The sequence below is a fragment of the Arvicola amphibius genome, chromosome 1, assembly GCF_903992535.2.
Source record: "Arvicola amphibius chromosome 1, mArvAmp1.2, whole genome shotgun sequence".
Taxonomy (NCBI): domain Eukaryota; kingdom Metazoa; phylum Chordata; class Mammalia; order Rodentia; family Cricetidae; genus Arvicola; species Arvicola amphibius.
The window spans coordinates 79,878,169-79,891,264 of record NC_052047.1 but is presented as its reverse complement, the minus strand read 5'-3'; the positions used below and the strand labels follow the sequence as shown (position 1 = coordinate 79,891,264).

The 13,096-nt window shown below is 41.0% G+C and overlaps 1 protein-coding gene across 3 annotated transcripts; it reads right to left on the bottom strand.

The window, feature by feature from the left end:
* Positions 1–816: 816 nt before the first annotated feature.
* On the bottom strand, positions 817–11,407 carry C1d (C1D nuclear receptor corepressor). Of its 3 annotated transcripts, none has more exons than XM_038316133.1 (5): positions 11,330–11,407; positions 5,687–5,833; positions 4,584–4,650; positions 4,037–4,092; positions 817–1,522 (listed from the first exon to the last, which is right to left on the bottom strand). In XM_038316133.1, the coding sequence occupies exons 2-5, from the start codon at positions 5,822–5,824 to the stop codon at positions 1,358–1,360; spliced, it is 426 nt and encodes a 141-aa protein (XP_038172061.1). In that variant the 5' UTR covers positions 5,825–5,833; positions 11,330–11,407; the 3' UTR covers positions 817–1,357. The 3 variants fall into 3 exon arrangements, with proteins under 3 accessions (XP_038172061.1, XP_038172078.1, XP_038172070.1); XM_038316150.1 differs by lacking the exon at positions 11,330–11,407 and adding an exon at positions 10,997–11,297; XM_038316142.1 differs by lacking the exon at positions 11,330–11,407 and adding an exon at positions 9,519–9,664.
* Positions 11,408–13,096: the final 1,689 nt, after the last annotated feature.

Here is a 13,096-nt window from a genome sequence, read left to right as displayed (position 1 = left end):
AATCATGTGACAATTTTCATTAATTTTTTTTCTTTATTAAATTTAAAAAGTTTCTCTACAATGAACATTAAGAATGTATTCTATAATTATCTTAACAAAGCATTTATTTCTCTAAGGAAGTGACTTGAAAACTAGCTAGAAATCTGACAGAATTAAACGGCAAGGAGTGAAGTAACTACAAATGTTCCTAAGCATGTTTGCACTCTAAAAAGTATCTGGTATCAGAGCTAAGAGGCTTTCTGCATCCATTCGGGAATTACTCTCCACGTATCACAGATTTTAACATGCCTTCCGAAGCCCATTATAATATGATACTATGAATCAAGAAATTTATATATTCAAAGTTGGTTGTGGAAAAATTAATCAGACAATTTCAACAACTCTTATTCTCAAAAATTAAAGAACTTAGCTATACTTGGCACCCCTACACATGATGATGGGGGCTGAGAGCAGCAAGGCTATAGGGGCTCAGTCACTAAAATAGTTTAAGAAGTAGAACTCTCTCACAAATATTCTGGAAAAATAAATCAGAATGTAAATACAAGGTGATTCCTCCTGTGCCGAAGGGGCAGTAGTTAATAAAGAAATTTGGTTCAAAATATTCCTAAGTAAATGTGCCTAGGAAACAGTCAGAAAACATCTAAAAGAAAACTGAGACATGACTCACAAATGCAGCCTACTGGATACAGCTTCTCACGCCTACCTTCATCTGGAGAGTGTGCTCCCTTTCTCTGTGCATAGCAAGAAGCGAGGGAGCTACACAGCACAACCTTTATTAGGAGAGAATCAAGCCAAAGCCAGCCAGGACACACAATCTTATTTTCCATCAGTGGTAATGAGAATATTTTATTTTAAATGGAACATGAAGAGTTAAAGTACAGCCTTAAGGTTTCAATTTTGTACTTTGAATATCAAGAAAGCAATTACTGCAAAAAAAAAATCACAGAAACATGTTGAACTAACTACTCAGAAAACAGCATGGGTATCTGAATCACTGTATTTATCACCATTAGTGAAAACAGATGTCCTTAGATCTCCAGTCTACAGACAGCACACTTCATAATATCATTATTCATTTAAAACACCACAAATGTTTACATAGAACATTTAGATTTCACAATTGTTTATAGAATATCTTACAATATTAAAAACATCATGATATTTCATATGAAAATCAATAGACAACTTAATCTTTCTCAGCAAAAAAAAAGATTCAGTATCACAAATTTAATGTGTAAATTTACATATGAATTCAAAAAGGAATCCATTTAAACCTCACATTGCCACATAACTACCTATTTCATAAACTTATAAAAACGATGTACTTTTTGAAAACATGTACATCAAAACCAGAAGGTTAATGTTTACTTTTCCCTTTATTAGCAACGTTTGGTGTATTTTTCTGTTTCGGTTCCCAGAGTGCATTTTTGACAAATCTTGAGGCAGCACCCCTGTCCAGCTTGGCAGCCTTTTTCTTGTCTGTTATTTCCTTGACTCTGTTCATGTAGACTCTGATTCTTTCCTTAGAGATAAAAAGAAAGAAAAATAAAAGGCAATGACTTCCTGAGCTGCTCACTATCTTTAGGTTGTATTATACTCTTACTCAGTGAAAACCAAGAGTGAGTATTTCTTGTCAATTAAGTCTATGGGACTAGTGAGTGCAAACAAACAGGCTAAGCATGCCCCATGTGGTCTTGGACAATCTAGGGGAAGGAATACTTTAAACTCCCTTCATTGGACATGGGGATGCACCCACCACTTGAAAAGCAGAGGCAGGAGGATCAAGACTTCAAGGTCAGTCAGTTTGAGTGCAACTTGGCTCTACACCAGACTGTCCAAAAACAGCAACAACCAAGAACCAAACATTTTAGAAGAGTTCTGAACTCTTCCAGAGAAAGGCTCCTGTCAGGGTATCACAATAAACAATGACTGGCTGACATGCGGCTCTACTGTTTTAATTCATATTAACCTAAATTCTTACACCAACCAATTAATTCTCCCACTATTTTTCTAAACAGAAAATAGGTGGGGCAGTATTTATATCTATTTTATGTTACTGTCTAGTGTCACAATTAAAATAGAAAGAATGAAATAGGAAATCTTTTATTCAATTTCATAATTTTGACTGGTAAGCATGGGAAATTTTCTAATAAAATATACAGACTTTAAAGGTAAGAAACATAATAGCTTTCTGGACCACTTTAAATCTCCTAAGAATATTACTCAGAATAAATAAATCTTATACTTCAAATGATGAATTAAAGTTGATGAAACCATACAATACAGTAATTGATTGATCACTGTTCATAAAAGAGTTTCACTGAAATAAAAGAGATACATGAACATACACAGTAAAATACAGAACCTTACAAATTACCAAAACTGAATAACTGTTCAAAACCTCTACTGGCTCCTTCTTCTGTGTCAAAGCTGCAACCCTTAGAAAGCAGCACACCCACCCCAGACCTGCCCTGGGACCTGCGCCCCCTTACTGCTCTGGTGACAAATATCCATGCAGTTACCGCTCTCTTCCGTCTGCTCCACTGTCAGTCTTGTCAGGGAGCTCCTCCCTTCACCATTTAACACTGGCACTTCACCAGGTATCCCAATTTGTTATACCTGCTCTGCTTTTTCCTTTTCCCCATAAAATACCCCTTAGCATCCTGCACAGTCAGTATGTGCAGTGTTCATCTTATTATGGCCACACTGTGGGTGTGGCACCTGCCACACTCCTCAGCTTTTTCTCCAATGCAGCATCTCGCTAGAAAACGATGCCTCACTCATAGTAGGCACTCAGACATCGCTGGATGAAGAAGGCGACTGTTTTCCATTTGTGATGTATATGACAAATAGCAAATAGATTTCCTCTAACTCGGGGATCAATTAGCAATGTCTGTTGCAAGGTCAGGAAAGGGTAATAGACTTAAGAATGCTTTTTATTTGCCAATCCTTATCCAGAAAATTAATATGCTCTCCATGAAATAGATTCTGAAGGAGAATGAAGACTAATGATCTTATCCTTTTACAAACACAATATTGAGTACTGGAAATAACTTTGGGTTAGAAATAATTTCATAAAAGGACACCATTAGAAAGCTAGAAAGATAACCTTTACTTCTTAAAGCCAGTATCATAAATCAAATAAAATCTATACATATTCCTTTATGCCTTTCTCTTAAAATTGTTTCACAACTGCTATATTTAAATATAAATTTATTTTTCCCTCAAGAACTTTAAAAGAGGAAAATACCCTGATCTATACACTTTTTTAAATGAAGATAAGAGGCCTGAATTACTCATTTATTTTTAAGTGTATTACCTATATGCTTTACGGAGATGTAAATAACACACTTTACTGGCTACTATAAGACTTGAGAACTGGATACAATGTCAAGTGTTTTGCATATATATGTACATTATATTTTATGTACACAAAGAATAAATTCATTAGAATTCTTATTCATGAAGCCAAGTCAGTAAGGTAACTATGTTTGATTTCTATTTTTCTCCTTTGAATTGGATGATTTGACTTAATATTTGAAGTCAGCAAAAACTCCAAGATATTAGATCTTATTTAGTGTACTTATACATCTAAATGGAATACAGAGACAACCTAGAAGATTTACTGCAGGTTGTAAATATGTCACTGGTGCAGAATTACTGGACAGTAGACATACTGCTGGTGCCAAAAAAGCTTTTAGCTTTGTTGCTGAACTGAATTCTTTACTGCTGAGAAAATGAGTTAATGGAGGAATTGAAAAGGTAGGAGAAAAATTTCCCCGTCTTTGCTAGTAAATCAACGGGAATACACTTTTAAGAATTGTCTAAGAGATTTTTTTTCCTTAAGTAGCCCCGGAGATGAATAAAATCTTAACAATTTATAGGAAAAATAATATGAAAGTTATAAATAATTACTGGAATTATGCCATTCTGCCCTAATTCTGATCCCCCTAATCAGCGTGATAATGGCCATAAGTCTGGAATTCCAGAGTTATACAGCAGACCTATAAATAGGGATAAATCAAAGATGTCTTACCAATTCTTGCTTCACTGGATGCTCCTTAGGATTAACTCCTTGAGTTGCCAAATAAACTGTAAGAGAAAGACAGCATTAAATAAAGTAGTATATATAATATTAAATGTTATAATAAAAGAACCCCTAGTTATTCATGGAAGGAAGGTTGCACAGTTAATTCAATTTCAAATTATTTAATCTCTATGAAATATTAAGTTTGTGTGTGGATCACAGGCACCCTGTATTGATATAATATAAAAAACATTTGAATAATAAAATTACTATAAAAAATAATTGGGGCTGGAGAGATGGCTCAGCGGTTAAGAGCATTGCCTGCTCTTCCAAAGGTCCTGAGTTCAATTCCCAGCAACCACATGGTGGCTCACAACCATCTGAAATGAGATATGATGCCCTCTTCTGGCCTGCAGGCATACACACAGACAGAATGTTGTATACATATAAATAAATATTTAAAAAAATAATTCTATGCTGACTGCTAGCTCTTAAAAGCAAACCACCTTTGACACAGTAATATACTTCCTAATAAACTACAAAGTAACATACGTACCCCAAAACATTGAATTTAATGTGTATGCAGAAACTAAATCCACCTTGGCTTGCTCAAGTGGGTCCAACTAATAAAAGAGAAAGAGACAGAAGAATGAGAGATGCACACAAACTTTGCACATCAACAGATAGTACTTCAAACATTTCTCAACCACACAGAATAAAGGCATGTTTTTCTCAACTCCTATAATCCAGTAATACAATGATCTACTAAATAAGTTGCACAAAAACCGGTGATTCTTTTCAGTTATTTCTGAAATTGTATTTTAATTACAACACTTATCCCTTCTCTGTCTTCCTTCAAAACCTTCCTGGGTACCCCTCCTGCTCCATACCCCTCCTGCTCTATACCCCTCCAGCTCTATACCCCTAGAGCTCTATACAGCTCCTGCTCCATACCCCTCCTGCCCAATACCCTCCCTGCTCTATACCCCTCCCTGCTCCATACCCCTCCTGCTCTATACCCCTCCCTGTTCCATACCCCTCTTGCTCCATACCCCTCCCTGCTCCATACCCCTCCTGCTCTATACCCCTCTTGCTCTATACCCCTCCCTGCTCTAGACCCCTCCCTGCTCTAGACCCCTCCCTGCTCTAGACCCTCCTGGTCCATATCGGAAGGAGAACAAAATGCTTAGGCAATACCAAAGACAGGAGAAACAATTTAATTACTGTTTTTGTACTGCAGAGTTTCCAGAAACTCTGATATTATCATTACAATACTTAAAAGGTCAAAGATAGTGTCAAAAAGAAGGCTATGAATGTCCTTGCTTTTCAAAAAAGTTCCCAATGCAAAAGTTTTATCGGATGTTCTGGCTAAATATACCCCAACACATCTACATCTGCAACTCCAGTAGGAAGACATGGAAAGTGTCGATCAACTGCTTCTTCCACATGTTTCTGTCTTACAAAACTCATCTTCAGGAAACAGATTTTAAAATACCTTCTGCTACCAGGCTGTGGAAGTGTATACCTTTAATCCCAGCACTCAGGAGGCAGAAGCAGGAGGATCTCTGTGAGTTCAAGGCCAGTCTGGTCTACAGAGTGAGTTCCAAAACAGCCAGGGCTATGCCATGAAACCCTGTCTCAAAAATAAAGAAAGAATACCTTCTGCAACAACTCGTTCCTGGAAACGGACATCATGGTCTTCAGCATGTCATCCACAGCACCAAGGGAGCTCTCCAGGGCCGACAAGGACTCATGGATCTCCACAGGATAGTCCTCATTCATTTCTTCACCTGCCATTTCGACCAACTAGGAAAAGAAATATCAGAATTCATATTGGAGACAGAGCTTTAGAAAGAAAATAAAAAGCACTTTTACTTTTGAGTAAGGGTAGAAAGAGAATCTGAGCACGCAAGTCTAGAACAGCAGCTTCCGGCACCTCTTCCACCATCTCCTCCTAAGCATGCCTCCTTTCTGGGAAAGAGGAAACAAGCCCACCCAGGCCACACATCAAGCCTTGGACACCTTCAAAGCTCCAAAAACATGACTCTAACACCACATATGAATGGGCAAAACCCATGTTCACCCAGATGTAGTGGCACAGGCACTTGGGAAGTGGAACAAGATACAGGTGGCCCTCAGCTGTAGGTAAGTTCAAGGTCAGTCTCTGCGACATAAGACACCATCTCAGAAAAAAAAATGAGGAAAAACTACATTTTTAAAAAGAATCCTAATGAAGGCAGAATTTTTTTGAAACTGAAAGTCTGATTTAAAAAAAAAAAAAACCTCTAACGTGTGCTGAAGAAATCTAAAAAGCGAGTTTGAAAATTTTATGTTTTATTTAGCTTTTGAAAACTTAGGATCATTCTGACAGTTCATTGTATTAAACTTAAAAAACAAATCCTAGACATGAAAAATCTTTATCAACTATCACAAAAACTACTTTTCAAGTTCATATATTTATGTATTAACAGTCTTTAAGCATCTTAACAACAGTTGAGGAAGCAGACACTTGAGCTTTCAGTGCACCTGCTTGAACACTCTATTACCTTGGGGGGAAAAAAATCACTAAATCTCTCTGGGCTTCAAATTTTTCATTCATAAAATAATCTAGTTGATCTCATGATCTGTAAAGGTCATTATTAAAATTATGGATAATTTTGTTGTATATGAAGATACTATTATAGATATATAATGTCTGCCATCTAAGGATACATACTGAAGTACACAGTGATTAAAACCATGAACTTGAAAGAGTGGCCTTCATGAAGTAAAGTGAAAACAAGGATTTACGTAGATTATACAATGAAGTTGGAGAGCAGTTATGACTCAGGTCATGTACTGCAGGATGAAGAGGTGCAGCCTAGAACACTCACCAACTTTACAGGGAGGGGAAGGGAAGGAGGTGCTCACCGTACCTGCGCAGCTGCTCAACCACGCTCATATCTCTACGGCTGGCCACAGAGGCTGACATTTCAGATCCCTGGATTATGTACAGAGTGTCTTTAAGACATTGCCATTTCAGTGGGCAGGGCAGGCCAGCTGCCGGGAACTGAACCGAAGCCTCAAGAGTGCTAAGTACACAACCTACCTCAAAAATATCCCTCTGTGTTTATCTGATTCTTTAAAATGTATCCACGTAAAAACACACAGATCAGGTTAAATCCAAACAAAATACTAAGGAAATGAACCTGTGGCACAACAGGAAAGAGCCTCTGCGAAATCAATTCAACGAACAGGCAGCAACTACACACAGCTCCAAAGAAAGTAGACAAAGAGGCGAGCGGCTCACAAAAGAACCCAGATGACTACAAAAAAAACTACTCGACTTCATCAAGGAAACCACGAGAACAAAATGCCATTTTTCATGTGTGAAACAACATCTAATGTAAACAAAAGGTGGCCACGAACAGGCCCTTTTCACCATTAGCCGTTTGATTTAATTAGGCATCTTTTGGATTTGATACTTCCTTTTTTCTAGGAAAGGAAAAGCAGGGAAGTGAGACGGTGTACCTTATTACATTCTCGGAACTAGGACTATAGGAGATTTATGCAATGTGTTAAAGCAAATCTATAATAAAAGCTTCACGTGTTTGACAATTTGAAATTTACTGGAGATGACAGACAGACGCTCACTTCCCCCTACTTAGCAGCTATAGGCAAACCTATGACTCTTCAGCTCCACTACTACATTCAAAGAACCAAAATGTCTTCTTTTCCCTGGGGCTGAACTCTTCCTCAATCTCATTGCCTCTTCTAGCTTAGCTTCCTGAATGGTCACACCTCCTACCAGCTGTCTCAGAAAAGCTGCCACAAAACAAACCTAACTTCCCTTGGTGCCCACCAGTCAATTCTCAACCTTAGGTAAGTAACCGTTCGAGTTCGAGGTGCACTAGTCTTCCTGAGGAAATCCACAGAGGACACAAACACAGAGCCCAGCTGGGAGCACTATCAACTCCCTCATTCATGCCTGAACCGACTGTGCACTCTCTCTTCAGCTTTCAGTATACACTGGCATATCAATAAAGAGCATTTACTGAACACTCACTCGCCAGCCACAAGGGCTTGCTCACAGGTATCCAGAGTTGACAACAAACAACCCTGATGCTTGGAATGCATTGATGAGCAGAAACCTGGACCCTGAGCTTCTGTGCTTACTGCAGATGATACACCTCAATCCAATAATCACAGAAACACAAAATCACAAGGCATGGGGAGATACAGGGTGCCCTGACACTGCAAACTGGCAGGCATAACAAGACCCGAGGAAAGCAAATCCATCTCCAAACACTCTTCAGAGTGGAGTCAAGTAGACAAACACAGCATGTGAGGAGGAGTCTTCATGGCAATACCTTAACTAGGTACTGACACTCAGCTCACTGAGCCCTGCAATGGCTCCTTATCCTTTCAGGACAAAACACTCTTATACAACATGAAAGCAACTTCAAAGTCTGGCCCTGTCATCCTTCAGCCTTAATTCTCTCTCCCTCACACCAACACCACATTAAACTTCTGCTTCTGTTCTTAATCTACATGAGTAAAATCCCTCCAACTCTGGAGCTAGACCAGTCATGGAGGCAGAATCAGCTGTGGGTACCAGGAAAGAGGACTTGCTAAAGCACCCTTCAAACAGCTGACTGGGTCGGCGTGGGTAGTCTGAGAGTTAGGAGAGGAGTGAATATGACTAAAATATATTGTATGCATGTTAGAATTAAGTTAAGGTTAGAGTTAGTTCTCAAAGAATTAATAAATATATAGAACCCAGCTGACTGGGAGGTGTGGCAGGGCAAGAGGGGAGAGATCAGCAAGTAAAACAATGAAGGTCCTCTTCAGGATAGATGAACTAACTCTAGGAGACTAGTTATGGAGGATGAAATGACAGCATCAGCTATGAACCAAAGCAGGCAGAAGGAACTGAAGGTGGAGGACAGTGGTCCAGCTTGGGTTGGGTTTTGTAGGCAAAGGCAGCAGAATCCACTTAGGCGCTGATCGTGGGTTGCGAGAGAATAAGGTGAAACAACCGGAAGAGCGGAGCTGCTGCTAACCAAGACATGAGCGGACACAGTGGTGCACACTTACGACCCCAGCCTTGGGAATCTGAGGCCAGAGATCCTGAGTTCAAGGCCAGCTAGACTATATAGTGAAATCCTGTTACCAACAAAACCAAGCAAGCAAGCAAACTCAAAATCTCCCCTAAAACAGCATGGGCAGGACTGTGGGAGCAGAACAGTATTCAGATGTTTGTTGAGTCATCAGATAGAAGTGTTGAGGGGGAAGCTAAGTAGAAGGAGTCTAGAGTTGAAGGAAGTGGTTGCTGGTTGAATAAAAAATTGTAAATTGTGAATGAACAGATGGTATTTAAAGTCATGGGAACCAATCACTAAAGGAATAAATGAAGACAGAAAAAAGAAGTTGGTCCAAGGCCAGAGTGCTGCGGTGTTGAATAGCTCACGTAAGTTATTTAATACAGTACAGTACATACTATGTAATTTACCCTCAAGATCACAAGAGTCACTTGGATCCATGCTGATACTGCTCACCATCATGAGCACCGTAGCACACATCATTAGCCCAGAAAAGATAAAACTCGGAGGACAGCTTCTACACCCCACACATAGTCAACTGCGACAAAAAAGATGAACTCTCTGAGTACAGCTTGTACACCCTACAGACACACACAACGTACAGCTTCTACGCCCCACAGACACACTCAATGTACAGCTTCTGCACCCCACACAAAGACACTCCAAATGCAGCTTTTACACCCACACCCTAACCCCCTCCCACCCACACAGAGTTAACTGGGACGCAAGTTTAGAGAATCTTAGCACCATGTCACAGTTTGGATTTACAAATATAAAAGTTACTACATGGATATAGGAGGAAAATATATGTTTTCATCTCTATTGCAATTAGAGTTCCATATAATAACCACACTGTTGAGAGAAAGAAAATCCAACATATACTTAATGGATTTTTGTACAAGAAAGCAATTTGCAGGTTCAGCACCATGATTCTATTCCTATAATTATGTTTTATACAACATTACCTTAGAAAATAATGATGAAACTATATGTAAGTTATCAATAAATACTACTGTCTTGGTCAAACAGTGATTCTCCTAGTGTTACCTGTAATTTTTAGTAAAATCTGAGAATATATAAGGCTTCCTTTTCAAGCATATTAACCTCTAAAAACACATCACAGAAGTTAGAGAAATTGCTGACTAGATAAAAGCACCTGTCCCCACCCCAAGCTTGAGGGATGGAATTCAGATCTCCTGCACCCTCATAAATGTGGGGTGGGTATGGAGGGGGCCCAACACTCAGAAGGCAGAAACGGGGAATAACCTAGCATCCTTGGTAGAATGGCTGAAGTTAGTGAGTCTCGGGTTCAATGAACAAACACTGTGGAGTGCCACTCAATAAACTGAAGGATGGAAGAAGCCCTCATGTTCGGACTTCCACATATTCTTGCAGTTGGAAAAAGACACAAACACACACACACACACACACACACACACACACACAAACACACACACAATCCAAAAGTTCAGCAATAAAAAAAGCAGATAAATTACAAGGCTGGCAAGGTGGTTCAGCAGTTAAAAGCAATTGTTCATCTTTCAGAGAACCCAAGTTTGGTTCCCAGCAACCAGGTTGGGAAGCTCGCAACCACCTGTAATTCCAGCTCCATAGGACCAGACTCTTTACTGTTGATGTTGGCAGGGCACGGTGGTGTACGCCTTTAATCCCAGCACTTGGGAGGCAGAGAGGGGACGAGCCTCTGAGTACGAGCCCAGCCCAGCCTGGCCTACAGAGAGTATTCCAATACACCCGGGGCTACACAGCGAAACCCAGTCTCAAAAAATAAAAAATAAAATTAAGGAAGCCTTTATCTCAAGTGAGCTAACATTGCCAACGCGAGCGTTACAATCTTGGGCAGAATATAATAACTGCATGGAAAAATTACTCTTTTCAACTTCCATCACGGCCTTTCTCCGTTTAGATTTGAAATCTGCCAGAAACCGATGGCGTTGGGTTTTCACTTGTCGCTTTTCAACCCTTGAAAGGCAACGTTAACAAGCGAAGGACAAAGGCAGGGTTGGGAGAGAAACGAGGGGGCGAGGCAGGGCAGAGCCTGAGAGCGCCATTGACAGGCTCAGGGGACTGGCGGGACCACGCTAGCGGCACCGAGGTCCCGCTGGCTCCCCAGTCGGCCACAGGACGGACGCGATCCCGGGACGCCGGAAAAGGGGTCGTGATAGGAGCGCGACAATCACCCGAACCCAGCTTGGCACTATACCTCAATACCGTGAACGACTGGCTCCGGGAAAGAGGTCGCAAGATGATGACGCCATGACTCCGCCTCTGCCTGCCACGCGTGCGTCGCTCCGAGGCTCGCGCATGCGTAGTTCAGTATCACGGATCACAACCAGCGCCCGGATGAGAAGCGTGAGGAAGGAAGCCCTGGCGTCTTGTGTCGATTAGGCTTCTGCCCTCACCCACCCCAGAAGCAAGTTGAGTGTTCCCTACCACTTTGTTCAGATCTTTCCCTTGCCGGAAACTGGGTCCAGAGCTCTCAGATCAAATTTTTGAGGGGCTCCTCTAGACTAGGTAGGGTCTGCTGCCTGTCTGCCAGATGCTAGGCTAAGGGATACTTATGAAATACAGCAAAACAAAAATTTTTAAATGGAGTCGTGGCCATATGCAGAGTATAAGCCCGGGTTTCGTTATTTTGCTTCTGTTTTTGAGCGGGTTTCATGTATTATGGATTGGCCTTCAGTTCACAACCCGCTTCATGTTTGTTGGCTGTGCCACCATTCCTACCTGCTGGGGAGTTTTACACTACCAAAAGAGAAACATAAACAAACCCTTGGAACAACAATGGGATCCTGCCTGCAATGCAGTGGTGCCAGTCAATATCTGATTTTTAAGGCCCACCCGTGAGAAGGAACTCATATCCAGCATGGCTTGGATGACCAAGAAGTTGAGACTATACAACCCAGGGACCTATGGTAAAACTAAATACTACTAGTTTGTTTTTTTTTTTTAAAAAAAAAAAAAAAGCAGGTCAGGGCATGGCAGTGTATGCCTTTAGTCCCAGCACTCAGAAGGTAGAGGCAAATGGACCTCCGTGAATTTGAGGCCAGCCTGGTCTACAAATCAAGTTCCAGGACAGTGAATGCTGTTACACAGGACAGTGAATGAGAAGCTCTGTCCCCAAAAAAATACCCCCAAAAATGTAGTCTTAAAATGACTCCTAGTGATATTCTGCTATACTCATAGATCAGTGCCTTGCTCGGCCGTTGTCAGAGAAACATCCTTCTGCAGCAGATGGGAACAAATAGAGAGACCCAAAGCCAAATACTGTGCAGGACAGTAGGAGACCTTGGAACACTCAGCCCTAAACAGGATGTCTTTATCAAATCCCTCCCCTCTGGTCCAGGGAATCCTAAAGAAGAGAAGACAGAAAGAGTCCTTAATCTCGGGCTAAAGACATCCCTCTTCCAGGGCTCAGGAACCTTCATGGCGGAGGGGACAGAATGCCATAGACAGTGGAGGACAACAAAGTAGTGTCGTCTCCCTGTGAAAGGCAGTTGCATATGAACTCGAAGTGACTGTGACCAAACGCACAATTTCTTTTTCAAGATCAAGATAAAATCCTGGCATGGGAAAAGGAAGGGTCACGAAATTGCACCCCTAGGTAGCGAGCTATGGGCAACTGATGGCTGTGGGAAGCAGTGAGTTGTGCAAGTTCTAATTGAGCTTAATAATAAAAACCCGGAGTCAGACTTTAGGGGGTAAAAGCTGAAAGATCGGAGAAGCAGAGCAGCCAGTCACAAGTTTTTACCTCTATGAAATCCTCCGACCGAATGGGGTATCCTGTTTCTACAAATCTTTAGACGGAATGCCTTGAGCTCCCATCTCCCCACGCCTTATATTCCTCTCTCCACTCAGCCACTCCCTTCCTGTCTCCGCCCCCCTAGTGTTGGGATTAAAGGCGTGTGACTCCCAAATACCGGGATTAAAGGTGTGAGCCACCACCACCTGGCTCTGTTTCTCTTAAGAT

What these genes read in the sequence shown, in the direction of transcription:
- C1d (XM_038316133.1), bottom strand. Translation starts at nt 5,824, where the DNA reads ATGGCAGGTGAAGAAATGAATGAGGACTATCCTGTGGAGATCCATGAG. An exon ending in GGAACGAGTTGTTGCAGAAG is followed by an intron (nt 4,651 to 5,686) that starts GTATTCTTTCTT and finishes CTCTTTTATTAG; the next exon opens with TTGGACCCACTTGAGCAAGC. An exon ending in ATCCAGTGAAGCAAGAATTG is followed by an intron (nt 1,523 to 4,036) that starts GTAAGACATCTT and finishes TTTATCTCTAAG; the next exon opens with GAAAGAATCAGAGTCTACAT.